This window comes from Macaca fascicularis, chromosome 13, assembly GCF_037993035.2.
Source record: "Macaca fascicularis isolate 582-1 chromosome 13, T2T-MFA8v1.1".
NCBI classification, from domain to species: Eukaryota; Metazoa; Chordata; class Mammalia; order Primates; family Cercopithecidae; genus Macaca; species Macaca fascicularis.
This window is the reverse complement of record NC_088387.1, coordinates 89969837-89987600: the sequence shown is the minus strand read 5'-3', so window position 1 is coordinate 89987600 and position 17764 is coordinate 89969837. Positions and strand designations below refer to the sequence as shown.

General features: G+C 38.5%; 1 protein-coding gene and 2 pseudogenes across 8 annotated transcripts in view; all 3 read left to right on the top strand.

Annotated features, from left to right (window-relative positions):
• The window catches only part of SLC30A6 (solute carrier family 30 member 6), a 58352-nt gene that overhangs the window by 24092 nt on the left and 16496 nt on the right, over positions 1-17764 (top strand). For 6 of the 8 annotated variants that reach the window (XM_065527204.1, XM_074012025.1, XM_074012024.1 and 3 more), the window contains 7 exons: positions 2851-2931; positions 3430-3465; positions 4403-4497; positions 8207-8255; positions 8572-8691; positions 14768-14870; positions 16750-16797. In XM_065527204.1, the coding sequence (XP_065383276.1) occupies positions 4455-4497; positions 8207-8255; positions 8572-8691; positions 14768-14870; positions 16750-16797 (363 nt within the window). In that variant the 5' untranslated portion in view covers positions 2851-2931; positions 3430-3465; positions 4403-4454. The remainder of the gene's footprint in view (positions 1-2850; positions 2932-3429; positions 3466-4402; positions 4498-8206; positions 8256-8571; positions 8692-14767; positions 14871-16749; positions 16798-17764) is intronic. The other 2 variants (XM_074012026.1, XM_074012027.1) reach the window with 2 other exon arrangements.
• LOC135966851 (ATP-dependent RNA helicase DDX50 pseudogene) lies at positions 11821-13482 on the top strand (annotated as a pseudogene).
• Positions 12778-14195, top strand: LOC141408390 (ATP-dependent RNA helicase DDX50 pseudogene; annotated as a pseudogene).

Genomic DNA, 17764 nt, shown 5'->3' with positions numbered 1-17764 from the left:
TTTTAGTAGAAATGGGGTTCCACCATGTTGTCCAGGCTGGTCTTGAACTCCTGACCTCAAGTAATCCACCCACTTTGGCCTCCCTGAGTGCTGGGATTACAGGCATGAACCACCGCACCCAGCATTTTTTTTTTTTTTTTTGAGGCAGGGTCTCACTCTGTTGCCCATGTTAGAGTACAGTGGCATTATCATAACTCATTGCAGCCTTCAACACCTGGGCTCAGGTGACTCTCCTGCCTCAGCCTCCTGAGTTGCTAGGACTACAGGCACATCCCACCATGCCTGGCTGATTTTTAACATATTTTTGGAGTCAGGGGTCTCACCATATTGCCCAGGCTGGTCTTGAACTGGCTTCAAGCGATCCTCCCACACCCCAAGTAACTGGAATTACAGGTGTGGAGCCACCATGCCCAGCTGTTACTGTCTTTTTTATAAAGGCCATTCTATGGTATGTAGTGGTATTTCATTGTGGTTTTAAGTTATTTTCCTTACAACTAATTGACCACCTTTGCATATTTTGATTAACCATTCAGATCACCTCTTTTTTAAAATGCTTGTTAAAAATCTTTTAACCATTTTCCCTTTTTCTTTATTAATCTGTAACAGTTCTTTATATATAAGTATCTTCTCCTTCTCTTAGTTGCCCTTCTTCTTAATGGTATCTTCTGATGAATAAAAGTTTTAAATTTTAGGCCGGGCGCGGTGGCACACACATGTAATCCTAGCACTTTGGGAGGGTGAGGTGAGCGGATCATTTGAGGTCAGGAGTTCGAAACCAGCCTGGCCAACATGGTGAAACCCCATCTCTACTAAAAATACTAAAATTAGCCACGCATGGTGGTGGGTGCCTGTAATCCCAGCTACTTGGGAGGCCGAGACAGGAGAATCACTTGAGTCCGGGAAGCGGAGGTTGCAGTGAGCCGAGATCGCGTCATTGCACTCCAGCCTAGGCGACAAAGTGAGACTCCGTCTCAAAAAAAAAAAAAAAAGTTTTAAATTAAACTTTTCGGGTTGGTCCTTTTGTGTATTTGTTAAGAAATCTTGGCATGCCCCCAGGTCATAAAGACACTTTGCCCTGTTATCACCTAGAAGCCTTACTGTTCAATTTTTCATATTTAATCCTACAATCCAGTTGGAATAGATTTTTTTGGTATGGTGTGAAGCAGGAGTAAAGGCATATTCTGGAGTGCAGTAGCGCAATTCGGCTCACTCCAACCTCCATCTCCCACGTTCAAGCAATTCTCATGCCTCAGCCTCCCAGGCACCTGGGATTACAGGCGCACACCACCACGCCCAGTTAATTTTTTGTATTTTTAGTAGAGACGGGGTTTCGCCATGTTGGCCAGGCTGATCTTGAACTGCCTCAGCCTCACAAAGTGCTGGGATTGCATGTGTGAGCCACCGCACCTGGCTCTTCTTTATTGCTTTTATGTGCCACCTTTTTCACAAATCAGATGACTATATATGTGTAGGCCTGTTTCTAGATTATCTTTTCTGTACAATTTGGTGTATTTGTACTTGGATTAGTACCATACTATGTTAATTATTACAGCTTTGAAATACTTGTTGATATCTGGTAGTATAAATCTTCCAGCTTCGTTCTTCTTCAAGATTATCTTTGCTTTCCTTCACATTTTGCAGTTCCATATGCATTTTAATATCAGCTTCTCAAATTCCACAAATAACGTTGGTACATTTGCATACTGTTTTTTCCTGTTCTTTTTTATTTTTTCAGTAGCTGGAAAAAACACTTAATTTGTATTCTATTATAACCTACTTTTTTCACTCACCTTTTTCCATGTCAATAAATACTTTTTTTGTTTAATAATATATAAACAAACAGTTATATTGTTGATTCCAACATTTTTCCTTTACACATAACAATGTGATGTACAGCCTTAATTTTTTTAATTTTTTCTGTGCCTCCATGATTATTTTCTTGAAAAATTTTAAGCATTTATACTTACCATAAATATTGAATACCGTTAGACTATGTGTTGCAGGGAAAACTAAAACAACAGTTCCTGGCCTCTGGCTTATAGTCTAGGGATTATAAAATATGCTTATAATGTCACTGTAACTATGTATAGAAATGAGAGGCAGTATAATAAGTGGTTAAAATATGAACTCTAGAGTCAAAGAGTGTCTGAGTTTGAAAACCTTCTACTTGCTAGCTATATGACTCTAAACAGTTACTTTTCTTCTTTATGTCCTAAATTTCTTATCTGTTTGAAAAAAAAAAAACTGAGCCAAGTGTGGTGGCACATGCCTGTAGTCCCAGCTACTCAGGAGGCTGAGCTGGGAGGATTACTTGAGCCTGGGAGTTCAGGGTCCAGCCTGGGCAACATAGCGAGACCCCCATCTCTTCAAAAAAAAGGAAAAAGTGGATAAAGTAATTTTAAAACGGGGTTGGGAGGTTTAGATGAGGTAATAGGTTAAGTACTCTGGTGTCTAATGCACAGTGGGTCAATTAAGTGTTGTTACTATGATTGTGATTATTTCTAGAAAAATAAGGACTATAAGTGGGTTCTGGTAATTGTCTTTTTTTTTTTTTTTTTTTTTTTTTAATAATTTTAAAGTATTTCTGGGAAGAGAAAGCCTCTGGCATGGGCTGAAGGTGCTCTCTCTTCTGGGTCCTGGGAATTATACAAATAGGTACTCTTTGGAATCTGTGATTTTCATTGTTTGTTATTCTTCTAGAAACCCTAATCTGCTCTAACAGTGTTTGGCTCATAGTAGACAGCACCTATGTGTATTAAGTGAGCAAATAAATGAATGTAAATGTGTTCTAGAGAGACTGGTTTGTGAATTGAAAGAATTGTGATGATCTAATTAATGTTTTGGTTTCAGATTTGAAAGATTAGAAGTCCTGGCTGTATTTGCCTCCACAGTCTTGGCACAGTTGGGAGCTCTCTTTATATTAAAAGAAAGGTACATTTGTATATGATATTACTCTAAATCCCACCTATGACACCTTTGGGAACATGAAAGAAACCCGTCAGACACATTTGCTTTCAAGGGTATGAAAATTTAGATGAGCAGGGCTGGAGTTTTGATGGTACAGTTTTTTTATGTTTCAGACATTTTCTTCTGTTTCACTTTTTTTTACTTCCTTAATGCTGCTAAATTGAGTCAGAAGTGGTTGTGAATGAAACAGAGATTCAGTCAGGCATGTTTGATGCTTATTACACACCCATTGAAATCGGCTTGGCAGAGAAAGATTGAATTACATATTAAGGATAATTTGTGAAAAAAGAAAACAACTAAAAAGGATAATTTGTGAGTCTCCTTGCCTCATCACTGCTAATAGTTAATAGTTATATTACTAAAAGATTTTGTGAACTTTAAGGTGGGTTAATGATATATTTAATAAAGCTTTTTAACTTTACAATTTATAGGACTTATTTAATACATTTTTATTTATTTTAGTGCAGAACGCTTTTTGGAACAGCCCGAGATACACACGTGAGATTTTATTTTCGATATATAATTTACTATTGATTCTTAATTATTAATTGATGTATTATTAAACAGTTGGCCAATGTCAGAGTTCAGACTGTGGCAGCATAAGTTTTTGCTTTTATTTCACAAACAAAATTCCCAAATACCAAGACTCCATTTCTTTACCCTTAACAGTTCCCAAGTTCTAAATATTTTTATACTGCACAGGAAGGCCTTTCTATCTTGGCTTCAGGCTTCTCATTATTTCCAAACCTAGGAAGCACTAAGCCAGCTTCCCCTAGTATTCTGTAATTTCAAATTTGACCTTCAAAATCTTTTCATAGCACCTATAGAAAAGAGAATTGGACCAGGCTCAGCGGCTCACACCTGTAACCCCAGCACTTTGGGAGGCTAAGGCAGGAGGATCGCTTGAGCCCAGGAGTTCAAGACCAACCTGGGCAACAGAGTGAGACCCTGTCTCCAAAAAAAAAGAAATGTATATATATGTTTCATATATATTGCAACTATGTGATTTTCATATATATATGAAAAGAGAATTGTATGTATCATATATATGTAAAAACAATTGTATTTCTCAACCGCATAGTTGCCAACTATATGGACCTTATCTATTCTGATCAGTGTAATTCCGAAAAGTCTGATTTGTCCAGCATATCATAAAACAAATACCATTAACATTTATACAGATTTGTAACAGCGTTTACCTGTAGGAAGATACTGTTAATGCTAAAAGTCCTTTCTTATCCTTTGTAAGATGGAGCAACAGTAGATGGGACATGGGTGATGGGGCTAGAAACTAAGTTCAGGTTCTGTATCTGGAAACACTGAATCATTAAAGCAGACTACTTTACCTTCCCACCTCTTAGTCCCTCTATGTATTGAAATTACCTACTGATAATACCAAGAACAAATTAAAGATGAATGTTATCATTCTTTTTAGGGGAAGATTATTAGTTGGTACTTTTGTGGCTCTTTCTTTCAACCTGTTCACGATGCTTTCTATTCGGAATAAACCTTTTGCTTATGTCTCAGAAGGTATGTTTTTTATTTACTATTAATATAAAAATCCAACTAATCTCTTATAAAAACAAGTCTTTTGTTTGTTTCATTCACTCAAATCAATGAGGAAGTATATTCTGAAGAGAAGAGAGAACTAGCCCAAATGTTCTCAAGTCTTTTTTAAGTGGAAAATTATAAAACAAAATCTCATTAGTTCAAGCTTTAAAATAACAAATTATTTTGAAACAGGCAGGAGTGACCTGTAAATTAAATCATATGATGATGAAAAATTACATTTACCAAATAATGTGAGATTTTAAATGTGTAATCTATCTAAGAAAAGTCTATTGTAAGCATTTTAGAAGTCTCAGTATACTTAGAATAGTTGATATGCTAATTGAAAATAGTTGTATTTTGTTAATAAAGTAAGTTCCCAGGAACTTCTCTTCGGCAGTGGTGGATGGGCATATATATTTGCAAGTAGCCAAACTTTATTTCTTTTGAAATATTCTTTTATTTTGAAGTGTTTACAACTTCAGACTGATTTTTCACTTTTGCAGTCTAAATTATTGGCATTTTTCAACAATTTCAGTGTTTTGGAATCCCACTAACACACAAAAGAGTTAGCCACTAAGAGATGGAGAAGTGAGGTGAAAACAGAAGTGGGATGTTTGCACAGACCCACACTTTGAAGTATAGAGAAGCACAGATAGGTGTGGATCTTTTTAGATCTCACTCTAGGACAGTCAAGAGAAGAAAGTTTTCTGAAATGCCCATTCAAGTTTAAACAACTTCATGAATGTTATGAAGATAAGTTGTGTTTGTATGAGTTAAAGAATTACTGCATGAATTAGAAAAATAAATAATGTTACTTATAATCACCTGAATTTCTTGAAAAAAATTCATAATTTATAAAATACTATAACACTTACTCTAGAGATTTTTAAGATGGTGCAGAGATTTAGAAACACTATTTCTCTGTAAAGATCAGGAAGACATAAGAAGGAAATAAGACTACTGATAATCTTATGACCCACAGATAATATGTTAACATTTCTATGTTATTCCTTTCACTTTTTTGTATGCACACGTACATATAATTTTATGTGCTTACTTAGAATTGTATATATTACAATTTTATGCCTGGCTTTTTTTTTTTTTTTTTTTTTTTTTTTTTTTTTTTGAAACGTAGTCTCACTGTCTTGCCCAGGCAGGAGTGCAGTGACACAATCTTAGCTCACTGCAACCTCTGCCTCCTTGGTTCAAGGAGTTACAGGCGTGTGCCACCATGCCTGGCTGATTTTTGTATTTTTAGTAGAGACGGGGTTTCCCCATGTTGGCCAGGCGGGTCTCAAACTCCTGACCTCAGGTGATCTGTCCAACCTGGCCTCCCAAAGTGCCGGGATTACAGGTATGAACCACTGCGTCCGGCCATGTCTGGCTTTTTTGTTAGCATTATGTCTTCAGTATTGCTTCTCATTAAATACTCTTTGAATGTAAATGATTTTTTAATGCTTGCATAGTATTCTGTTATGAATATTTTAAAATATTTTACACATTTCCAACTTTTCCTTTTATAAATAACTCTATAATCAGCCTCTTTAGATCAACTTTGTCTGCATTTTTTATTCTTTCTGTAGGATAAATTCCCTGAGAAGGAATTATTTACAGGATTAAAAATACAGTATTTTTTAAAGGCTTTGTTGTATATTGCCAAATTTATTTCCAGAAAAGTTATCTAGTTTATATCTTTATTTATTTTATTTTATTTTATTTTATTATTATTTTTTATAGAGACAAAGTCTCCCTGTGTTATCCAGGCTGGTCTCAAACTCCTGGGCTCAAGCAGTCGTCTCACATCAGCCTCCCAAAGTGCTGGGACTACAGACGTGAGCCACTGCTCTCAGCCTACTGTATATTTTCATTAGCTGGAAATGAAGGTTCCCAGAAACATCAAGATTTGTGACATTAGCTGGGCTTGGTAGCATGTGCCTGTAGTCCCAGCTACTCAGGAGGCTGAGGTGATTGTATTGCTTGAGCTCAGGAGTTTGAGTCCAGCCTGGGAAACATAGCAAGACTCTGGCTTTAAAAATAATGAAGTCTGGGTGTGGTGACTCACGCCTGTAATCCCAGCAGTTTGGGAGACCAAAGCAGGCGGATCACAAGGTCAGCAGTTCGAGACCAGCCTGGCCAACATGGCAAAACCCTGTCTACTAAAAAATGATAAAAATTAGCCAGGCATGGTGGAAGGCACCTGTGATCCCAGGTACTCGAGAGGCTGAGGCAGGAGAATCCCTTTAACCTGGTAGGTGGAAGTTGCAGTGAGCCGAGATCACGTCATTGCACTTCTGCCTGGGTGACAACTGAAACTCCATCTCAAAAAAAAAGAAAAAGAAAAAAGATTTGTGAAATTACTTGAAATTTAAGTGGAAAATAATATTAAGTACTTTCTATATGCCAAGCACTGCTAAATACGTAGAATAGCCCATTTAATTCTAGCCATATGAAGTAAATACTTTTATTATGCCCATTTTACACTAAGGCACTGAGAGATTAAATTACTTACCCAGTGCTACACATCTAGTTAAAGGCAGAGCTATGATTTAAAGCCAGATATTCTGACATCTTACTTAACTGCTCAACTATTTTTCTTTTGCATAAGTCTTGCCAATCTTTTTTACATGATGGTACACATTTTAAAAATGGATATTTCTGTAGCACTCTGGGATAAATGGAGGAGGATTCTTGAGCCTAGACACAGGCTACTTGTCCAAGAATAGTAACCGACAGGTATCTTTGTAGGTATCCAGGTCCTCACCTGGCTTTTTTGAGAGCTGAGGGAAGTAATTTGTATGTCATTTGAATATCCCTTATCTGAAATACTTGGGGCCAGAAGTGTTTCACATTTTAGGTTGTCTTAGATTTTGGAGTCTTTGAATTATATATATGGGTTGAGCATCCCAAACCTGAAAATTCAAAATTCAAAATATTCCTATGAGCATTTCCTTTGAGTATCATGTTGGTGCTCAAAGTTGTGGATTTTTGGTTTTCAGATTTGGGATACTCAGCCTATACCTATGGCCCATTCCCAGCACACTGGTTAGGAAGCTCTGCTTAAAAGTATAAAGAACCGCCGGGCACGGTGGCTCACACCTGTAATCCCAGCACTTTGGGAGGCCGAGGCAGACGGATCACCTGAGGTCAGGAGTTCAAGACCAGCCTGACCAACATAGTGAAACCCAGGTCTGGAGTTCAAGAGCAGCCTGACCAACATGGTGAAACCCCATCTCTACTAAAAATACAAAATTAGCCAGGTGTGGTGGCATGCACCTGCAATCCCAGCCACATGGGAGGCTGAGGCAGGACAATTGCTTGAACGCAGGAGAGGGAGGTTACAGTGAGCCGAGGTGGCACCCCTGCACTCCAGCCTGGACAAAAAGAGTAAAACTCCATCTCAAAAGAAAAAGTATAAAGAATCTTTAAAACTTTAATAGTAACAATGACATATCTAAGTTCACTAATTCCTTCAGGTCAACTGTATATTGTATAATAGTTGAAACTGCTTTTGACTTAGTGGCATAAGGGCATAAAAGAGGAAACATTTATAGATTTGAGGAGTAGCATGTTCTTTTGTAATGGTATTCAATCACTGCCAAATTTATTTTTTAAAATTAAAGAACTCAAATATTTCGGATAGTGGTTTATTTTCTTCTATATAGATAATTTAAGTATTTTCTTCTTAAAGCTGCTAGTACGAGCTGGCTTCAAGAGCATGTTGCAGATCTTAGTCGAAGGTAAGATGTTACGGAGTTTCATGATATGCATAATTTAAAGGAATACACAAGAAATGCATCTATCATGGGAACTTAAATTATTCATTGCTGAGGTTACTACATGAATCACACAGATCAGATTGTTATTCTCCTTTTACTTTTTAATTGACGGTACAAAAGAGAACTTTATAAGTGAAAGGGCTTTGTTCACAAATCCTTTTTGCTTTCTTTAAGAAGTACACTATGTGGTACCAAAATACAAATTATCTTTACAGGGTTGTCACCAGTTTTATGTGAGTTCTGCTAATGGATACTCTTTCTGTTTGTTTTTTCTTAGCTTGTGTGGAATTATTCCAGGACTTAGCAGTATCTTCCTTCCCCGAATGAATCCATTTGTTTTGATTGATCTTGCTGGAGCATTTGCTCTTTGCATTACATATATGCTCATTGAAATTAAGTGAGTATTTTTTATTGTTGTCAAGTATGTTTTGATTTCTGGGGCCTTAATTTTAAGAGCATCAGCAGGATGGATAGTGGTCAAGCTTCTAGCAGTTTTGCTTATGACCTGTGTAACTTAGATCACGTCTTTTCCTTAGGTGTCTTCATCTGAAAACTTAAGGGGCTTGGGTTCAATAAGTATTTCTTACCACAGTATATAAAGCAGACTGGAAAACAATTTAAATTGCCTACTGCTGACCTGATGAGTAAAACAGAAAAGAGAACAGTAAGAAAGAGATCTGAACCACAGCTGCTATTGCTGAGAGAGGGAGGAGAAGAGGACGTAGGTGTGAAACAATTTTTTAAAAATAAAGCCTTTTAGGAAATAGGCTTTACAGCTGCTTTAAGCTTAACATGTTATGGCATATGATTCTTTGGCTACCCACCTTTTAAATATTAGTCTTTACTAGAATTTGTCCTTCTTCTTCTTGCTGTTTTGTATATTTTCCTTTAAAATCACATGCAAGTATTTGTTTTTGTTTGCTACTTCTGTGGGATTCCCAGATTTTTATTTCTAGCCCACATCTCTATTGAATTACAAAAGACGAGTCTTCCTGACTTCTGTATGTGTCTACTTTAACTGAACCTATTTTCCCTTAACTCCGAAACTGTTTTTTCTTGTATCTCCCATCTCAGTGAATGGGAGATAAAGAAAAATACTGTCATTTATGCCAATGCATTCTTATTTTAAATTGCATTAAAATATACATAACATAGAGTTGTTTTTTTCCTGAGATGGAGTTTCGCTCTTGGTGCCCAGGCTGGAGTGCATGATCTCGGCTCACTGCAACCTCCGCCTCCCGAGTTCAAGCAATTCTCCTGCCTCAGCCTCCCGAGTAGCTGGATTACAGACGCCTGGCATCACACCCGGCTAATTTTGTATTTTTAATAGAGATGGGGTTTTGCCATGTTGGCCAGGCTAGTCTTGAACTCCTGACCTCAGGTGATCCACCTGCCATGGTGGCTCATGCCTATAATCCCAACATAGAGTTTTTTATTTACATTGAGTGTACAATTTAGTGATGTTACATGCAACCATTACCACCATCCATCTCCAGAACCTTTTTCCTCCTTCCTTCCTTAAACTCCATGCTCATTAAACAGCTTTCCTTTTCTTCCTCCTCACAGCACCTGGAAACCACCATTCTACTTTCTGTCTTTAGGAATTTGACTTCTCTAAGTACTTCATAGAAATGAAATCATATAATATTTGTTCTTTTGTGTCTGCCTATTTCACTTAGCATAATGTCCTCAATGTTCATCTATGTTGTAACGTGTCAGAATTTCGTTCTTTTTTAACGCTGAGTCACATTCCAGTGCATAATGGGTAAACAACGCATTTTGTTTACCCATTTATCTATCAATGGATATTTGAATTGGTTCCATTTCTTTCACTATTGTGAATAATGCCACTGTGAACCCGAGTGTACAAATACCTGAGTCCTTCCTTTTAATTCTTGTGGGTATATACCCAGAAGTGAAATTACTGGGTCATATGATATGATAATTCTGTATTTATCTAATTTATTTAATTTTTTATTTTTGTGGGCACATAGTAGGTATATATATTTATGGGGTACATGAGTTAATTTGATACAGGCATACAGTGCATAATAATCACATCAGGATAAATGGGGTATCCATCACCTCAAGGATTTATTTTTTCTTTGTGTTATAATCTAATTATGCTCTTGTTTATTTTTAAATGTACAATAAATTATTGTTGACTGTAGTAATGCTGTTTTACTATCAAATAGTAGATTTTATTTATTCTAACTATATTTTTGTATCCGTTAACCATCCCCCCACATCCCCCTAATATTTTAGTTTTTTGAAGAACTCCAGTGCATCCTTAAATATCCACTTTTCCTCCCTCCTCCCCTCTCACCACTCCCCAAGCCATTTCTAATTCATCTCCAAGCCTTGTGTAATTGTTTATTAATATTTATTTATTTGGCTGGGTGCGATGGCTCACACCTGTAGTCCCAGCAGTTTGGGAAGCCGAGGCGGCCAGGTCACCTGAGGTCAGGAGTTCAAGACCAGCCTGGCCAACATGGCAAAACCCTGTCTCTGCTAAAAATGCAAAAATTAGCTGGGCATGGTGATGCACACCTGTAATCCCAACCACCTGGGAGGCTGTGGCAGGAGAATCGCTTGAACCCAGGAGGTGGAGGTTATATATATATATGAGACATATATATATAATATATATCATGATATTATATATCATCATATATTATATCATGGTATAATTATGATATATAATATATCATGATATAATATTATCAACATATATAATATATAATATTATCATATATATAATATAATTATATTACACAGAGTCCTGTGTAATCAGGCTCCTACCAACCTTACTAACCATCTATGTATTCCTGACCATTTGTGGTTTTATTGCTGGGTGATGGTTTTCATGCCCCTGCACATGCTGCTTTCACTTGCTCATCTTTGAAGTCTCTGCCCAAATGTCACCTTCTCTTTTTATATTTGGCCTTTCTGGATTATCCCCACCCCAGTAGCCTTGTCACTCAATCTTTGGTGCAGCCATGGTACACTGTAGACATTTCTGCCTTAGTGCCCAAAGTGCTTCATTATGTTTTTCACATGTGTATCTCCTATTATTTCTAGGGTAAGGATTGTGTCTCATTCACATTTCTATTCCCAGCATGTGGGGAAAAGTAGAAAAGAGTGCACAATCAGCTTTTAATTATTGGCATTTTGGTCTGTATTGTTGGTAGAACTTCAGCCAGTTTGAATTGTTGATGTTGGCTACAGTGTTACCATAAAAAATTTCTGGAGAATCTTACCTGGTGAAATTCCTGGGGAATTTGAACTTTTATTGGAAATAATTATTGCTCACTGGAAAATTGATATAATTACTTATATATTTCATTAGTCTTTCTGTATCAAAAATTACTAGTTGAGTGACACACGGCCAAGACCGAGTGGCCGCCCTGCCCCTGCTTCCTTTCACGTTTTTTCTGCCTGTAGGTGGTTGTGGCCACTGTATCCGGAGGGAGGCAGCAGTGGCCAGTAATGCCTGGGAAACTCCTCTGGGGGTACATTATGGAACTGGAAGCACCCTTGGAGGAGTCCGAGAGCCAGAAGAAGGAGAGGCAAAAGGGCGTTCTGGATATCACAATTTCAGATAATGGATTATGGACCTGTACTTCCTTTATATGGTTGTTACGAAGATTGAAACAAGATACGCTGAAAGCACATTACATAGTGCTGGAGTGACAGAAGGAAGTCAAGGCACCATTATGACTCAGATGAGAAATCAGGAACAAGAGAAAATGGTGTTACAGATTACCTGGATGCTCCCAAGATGAAAAAAACTAAAATGAAAGAGAAGCTAAATGGAGATACTGAAGGAGGATTTAACAGACTTTCAGATGAATTCTTTAAATCTCGTAAGTCAGTAAGAAAAGATCTACCGAATGGAGATATTGATGAATGTGAAAAAAAAGCAAGTATCATCCTTAGATAGTTCTACTCATAAATCAAGTGATAATAAACTAGAGGAGACCTTAACACGTGAGCAGAAAGAAGGAGCCTCTCCAATTTTCCTATTTCTGAAGAGAATGTAAAACTTCTGAAAGGTCAAAGTTCTGAATAGGAAACATCTCTCTTTCCTATTCTAGTTAAGACTTTTGGTCCTGTATATGAAGGAAAAGATTTAATAGCTCAAGCACGGACGGGAACAGGAAAGAAAGACATTCTCTTTTGCCATCCCTTTGATTGAAAGACTCCAGAGAAATCAAGAAACAGTTTTTTGTTTGTTTGTTTGTTTTTTGAGATGGAGTCTTGCTCTGTCGCCCAGGCTGGAGTGCAGTGGCGTGATCTGGGCTCACTGCAAGCTCCACCTTCTGGGTTCACACCATTCTCCTGCCTCAGCCTCCCGAGTAGCTGGGACGACAGGTGCCTGCCACTGTGCCCGACTAATTTTTTTTTGTATTTTTAGTAGAGACGGGGTTCCACCATGTTAGCCAGGATGGTCTCGATCTCCTGACCTCGTGATCCGCCCATCTTGGCTTCCCAAAGTGCTGGGATTACAAGCGTGAGCCACTGCGCCCAGCTCCGATTGGATCTTTCTAAACTGTGCCACGTTGTGCTTGATAAGTGGATCAAATGTTAGATTTAGGTTTTGCTGAACAAGTTGAAGATATTATTCATGAATCCTACAAAACTGATTCTGAAGACAATCCTCAGACTTTACTTTTTTCTGCAGCTTGCCGACAGTGAGTATACAAAGTTGCAAAAAAATGCATGAAATCCAGATACGAACAGGTTGACCTTGTTAGAAAAATGACTCAAAAGGCTGCAGCTACTGTGGAACATTTGGCCATCCAGTGTCATTGCTCTCAGAGGCCAGCAGTTATTGGAGATGTCCTTCAAGTCTGCAGTGGGTCTGAAGGGAGGGCTATTATTTTCTGTGAGACCAAGAGGAATGTAACTGAAATGGCCATGAATCCACACATAAAACAGAATGCCCAGTGTTTACATGGGGACATTGCACAGTCACAAAGAGAAATTACACTAAAAGGCTTCAGAGAAGGTAGTTTTAAAGTTTTGGTGGCAACCAATGTGGCTGCCCGTGGTTTGGACATTCCTGAAGTTGACCTGGTGATTCAAAGTTCTTCTCAGAATATTGAGTCCTATATCCATCATTCTGGACGCACAGGTAGAGCTGGACGGACAGGGATTTGTATTTGTTTTTATCAACCAAGAGAAAGAGGTCAACTAAGATATGTGGAACAAAAAGCAGGAATTACTTTTAAATGTGTAGCTGTTCCTTCTACAATTTATTTAGTTAAGTCTAAAAGCATGGATGCCATAAGCTCTCTGGCTTCCTTTTTTTATGCTGCTGTTGATTTTTTCCAACCATCAGCTCAGATACTAATAGAAGAGAAAGGGGCAGTGGATGCCTTGGCTGCAGCTTTGGCCCACATTTCTGGTGCATCAAGCTTTGAACCAAGATCTTTGATCACCTCTGATAAGGGATTTGTGACCATGAATCTGGAAAGCCTAGAGGAAATACAAGATGTCAGCTGTGCTTGAAAAGAACTTAACAGAAAGCTGAGTAGTAATGCAGTGTCTCAGATTACCAGAATGTGCCTCCTGAAAGGAAATGTGGGTGTTTGCTTTGGTGTTCCTACAACTAAGAAAGGTTACAGGCAGAGTGGCATGATTCCGACTGGATACTCTCAGTGCCAGCCAAATTACCTGAAATTGAAGATTATTATGATGGAAACACATCCTCTAATTCCAGACAGAGGAGTTGCTGGTCAAATGGCCAGTCGGGCTGGTCAAGTGGTTGATCTGGCAGCCGGTCAGGTAGACAGAATGGACAAAGGAGTCGCTCAGGAAGTCGACAAGGTGGTAAAAGATGAAGTGGGAATAGAAATCGATCAAGAAGTGGGAGCTACAAACAGAGTTTTCACTATTTGATGGTTAATCTACCAGTATGAGCTTGCCTATTTCTGCCTAATCGTGTACATTATCCACCAAAAATTAGGTCATCATAGTTGAGGTATGTGTCTACTATTTGCAAAGAAATTGGTCATATTTTTTTAAAAAGTATTTCACAAGAATGGTTGTAAACAAATCTACTTATCCAGTTATACCTTTGAATTAAAAAACCTCCTTTTATTGTCTCTTTAAAAAAAAAAATTACCAGTTGAAGTTTTTTGTCTGTCTCAAGCAAAAAAATATATTTCAGCTCTTTCTAGTTGACAGGTAGTTTGACCAAAAAATGCATAACGGAGAAATGTCCACATTTTTTTCATCATACCTCTTCCTACTAATTAATATAATTATTAGTTATTTTTCCACTAAACTTTGACAGGAAAGAATTCTAAAAACTGGAGTTTTTTTCTTTGAAATGTTTCTTTGCGAGTAGTAGCCAATTGTGGTAAAATTGTGTCCTGTTGGTTTAGATAATTAATGTTCAGGAGATTTAGTTGTAATATGCTCAGTGAGATATAAATTTAAAATGTAAAATTGTTTTTTTCTTTTAGTAATTATTTTGCCGTAGACACTGCCTCTGCTATAGCCATTGCCTTGATGACATTTGGCACTATGTATCCCATGAGTGTGTACAGTGGGAAAGTCTTACTCCAGGTAAGGTTCTTCTTCCAATGTACATGCTTAATGTTAGCCATGTTCTTCTACCAGATTAAAAAGTTGCATGTGTTCTTCTACCAGATTGTGAAATTTTTATTTTTTAATTTAATTTAATTTATTATTATTATTATTAGTTTAAGAGACAGGGCCTCGCTCTGTCATCTAGACTGGAGTACAGTGGTGGGATCTCGGCTCACTGCTGCCTTGACCTCCCAGGCTCAGAGGACCATCCCACCTCAGTCTCCTGAGTAGCTAGGACTGCAGGTACACACCACCACACCCAGCTAATTTTTAAAAATTTTTGTAGGGATGAGCTCTCACTATGTTGCCCAGGCTAATCTCAAACTCCTGGGCTCAAATGATCCTCTTGCCATGGCCTCCCAAAGTGTTGGGACTATATGCGAGAGCCATTGTGCCCAGCCATACTTTTTAATTACAAAAAGTTTTTTGGCCGGGCGAGGTGGCTCACGCCTATAATCCCAGCACTTTGGGAGGCCAAGGTGCGCGGATCACAAGGTCAGGAGTTCAAGACCAGCCTGGCCAACATGGTGAAACCCTGTCTCTACTAAAAAATACAAAAATTAGCCAGGCATGGTGGTATGCATCTGTAATCCCAGCTACTCAGGAGGCTGAGGCAGGAGAATTGCTTGAACCCAGGAGGCGGAGGTTGCAGTGAGCTGACATTATACCACTGCACTCCAGCCTGGGCGACACAGCAAGACTCCATCTCAGAAAAACAAAACAAAATGTTTTGTTAATGCCCTCCCTTTAACAGTACAGATTGTGAAATTTTTAGTTACTGGAAGCTCCTGCTAGAAATGAAGTCAAACAATAATCTCTGAAATTCATATAGTAAGAACTTGATGAAAGTCCATTAGCCCATAAAATAGGCACAAATCCTCCTGTATTTATAATGTGACAAAATCATAAATTTAAAATTATTATTATGTTTCAAGTGAAAACAATGTTACTTAAATTTTTTTTTTTTTGAGACGGAGTCTCTGTTGCACAGGCTGGAGTGCAGTGGCGCTAAACTCAGGTCACGGCAACCTCCACCTCCTGGGTTCAAGCGATTCTCCTCCCTCAGCGTGCCAAGTAGCTGGGACTACAGCCACGTGCCACCACACATGGCTAGAATTTTTGTATTTTTAGTAGATTTGGGGTTTCACTACATTGGCCAGGATGGTCTCAAATTCCTGACCTCAGGTGAGCCACCCACCTTGAACCTCCCAAAGTGCTGAGATTACAGGCATGAGCCACTGCACCCAGCCTGCAATTTTTTTTAGATATTTATTTTCCCTCAGTAATGTGCTCTGGTTTTTGTGTAATCTGGTTATGACTATTTTATTATTTCCTGCCACTGAGTTAGTGAGACTTTAAAATTTCAAACTTAAAATTTTAAATGACACATTGCTACTTACTGAAACAATAGGAACACCCTGAATAGAAAGGCAGTTTCCCAGGGCTAGATGTGCATGTAAGCACTGTGGTTACTTCTGTCTTACCCTTATGCCTTTTCCAAAACTTAAGGCAGTAGCTCCATCTCCGGAAACAATAAAAACAATAAGATAATAGTTGCATAGTGCTATGCCCTATACAAAATATTACCTTTCTAACCATTTCCCAAAGATTTTTTTGTTGGTTGGTTAAGTGTTATTTATCTTTTTATCTTGTCTTCAAGATAGAAAAACAGGTATGGGCCAGTGGATGACATTGCTCCACTAGTGGGGCCAGTTGAAACCTCTCTTCTCTAATGATAGGACACCTGTCAAAGCAAAGGCTGGCTTAAAATCCTTTTGGGGAGCTGGTTCAGGACCATTGTTGGCAAACTTTTTTCCTCCCGCAGTTATTCATATTTTATTGTATTTTTCCCCAGACAACACCACCGCATGTTATTGGTCAGTTGGACAAACTCATCAGAGAGGTAAGATGGAATAGTAAATAAAATTTTATTTTATATCGGAAATTGAAAAGGTGGATACTTTTAATACTTTATTCACCTCTACCTAGAATTTTATTTTAGGGAAGTTCGTGTTCTTCACAGTAACATACTAGGAGCCATAATATAGTGGCAAACAGAAAAATATGAAGAATTAAAAATTGTTCAATTTGGAAATCAAATTCACTTGAAGTAAATGTGGAAGGTAATGGCCTAACGACCAACCTATTATAAATGCTGTGATTTTTATTTATTCTATTTAGTTATTTAGTTATTTGTTTTGAGACGGAGTCTTGCTCTGTCACCAGGCTGGAGTGCAGTGGCACGATCTCAGCTCACTGCAACCTTCGCCTCCCAGGCTCAAGCTATTCTCCTTCCTCAACCTCCAGAGTAGCTGAGACTACTGGCATGTGCCACCATGCCCAGCTAACTTTTTTTTTTTTTTTGGAAACAGAATCTCGCTCTGTCGCCCAGGCTGGAGTGCAGTGGTGCTGTCTTGGCTCACTGCAACCTCCGTCTCCCAGGTTCAAGTGATTCTCCTGCCTCAGCCTCGTGAGTTGCTGGGACTAGAAGTGCATGCCACCACACCCAGCTAATTTTCGTATTTTTAATAGAGACAGGGTTTCACTGTGTTCAGGCTGGTCTTGAACTCCTTACCTCGTGATCTGCCCGCCTCGGCCTCCCAAAGTGCTGGGATTACAGGCGTGAGCCACTGCGCCTGGCCCGCCCAGGTAACTTTTGTATTTTTTTTTTTTTTTTTTTTTTGAGATGGAGTCTCGCTCTGTCGCCCAGGCTGGAGTGCAGTGGCACAATCTCGGCTCACTGCAACCTCCGCCTCCCAGGTTCAAGTGATTCTCCTGTCTCAGCCTCCTGAGCAGCTGAGATTACAGGTGCCCACCACCATGCCTGGCTAATTTTTGTATTTTTAGTAGAGACAGGGTTTCACCATCTT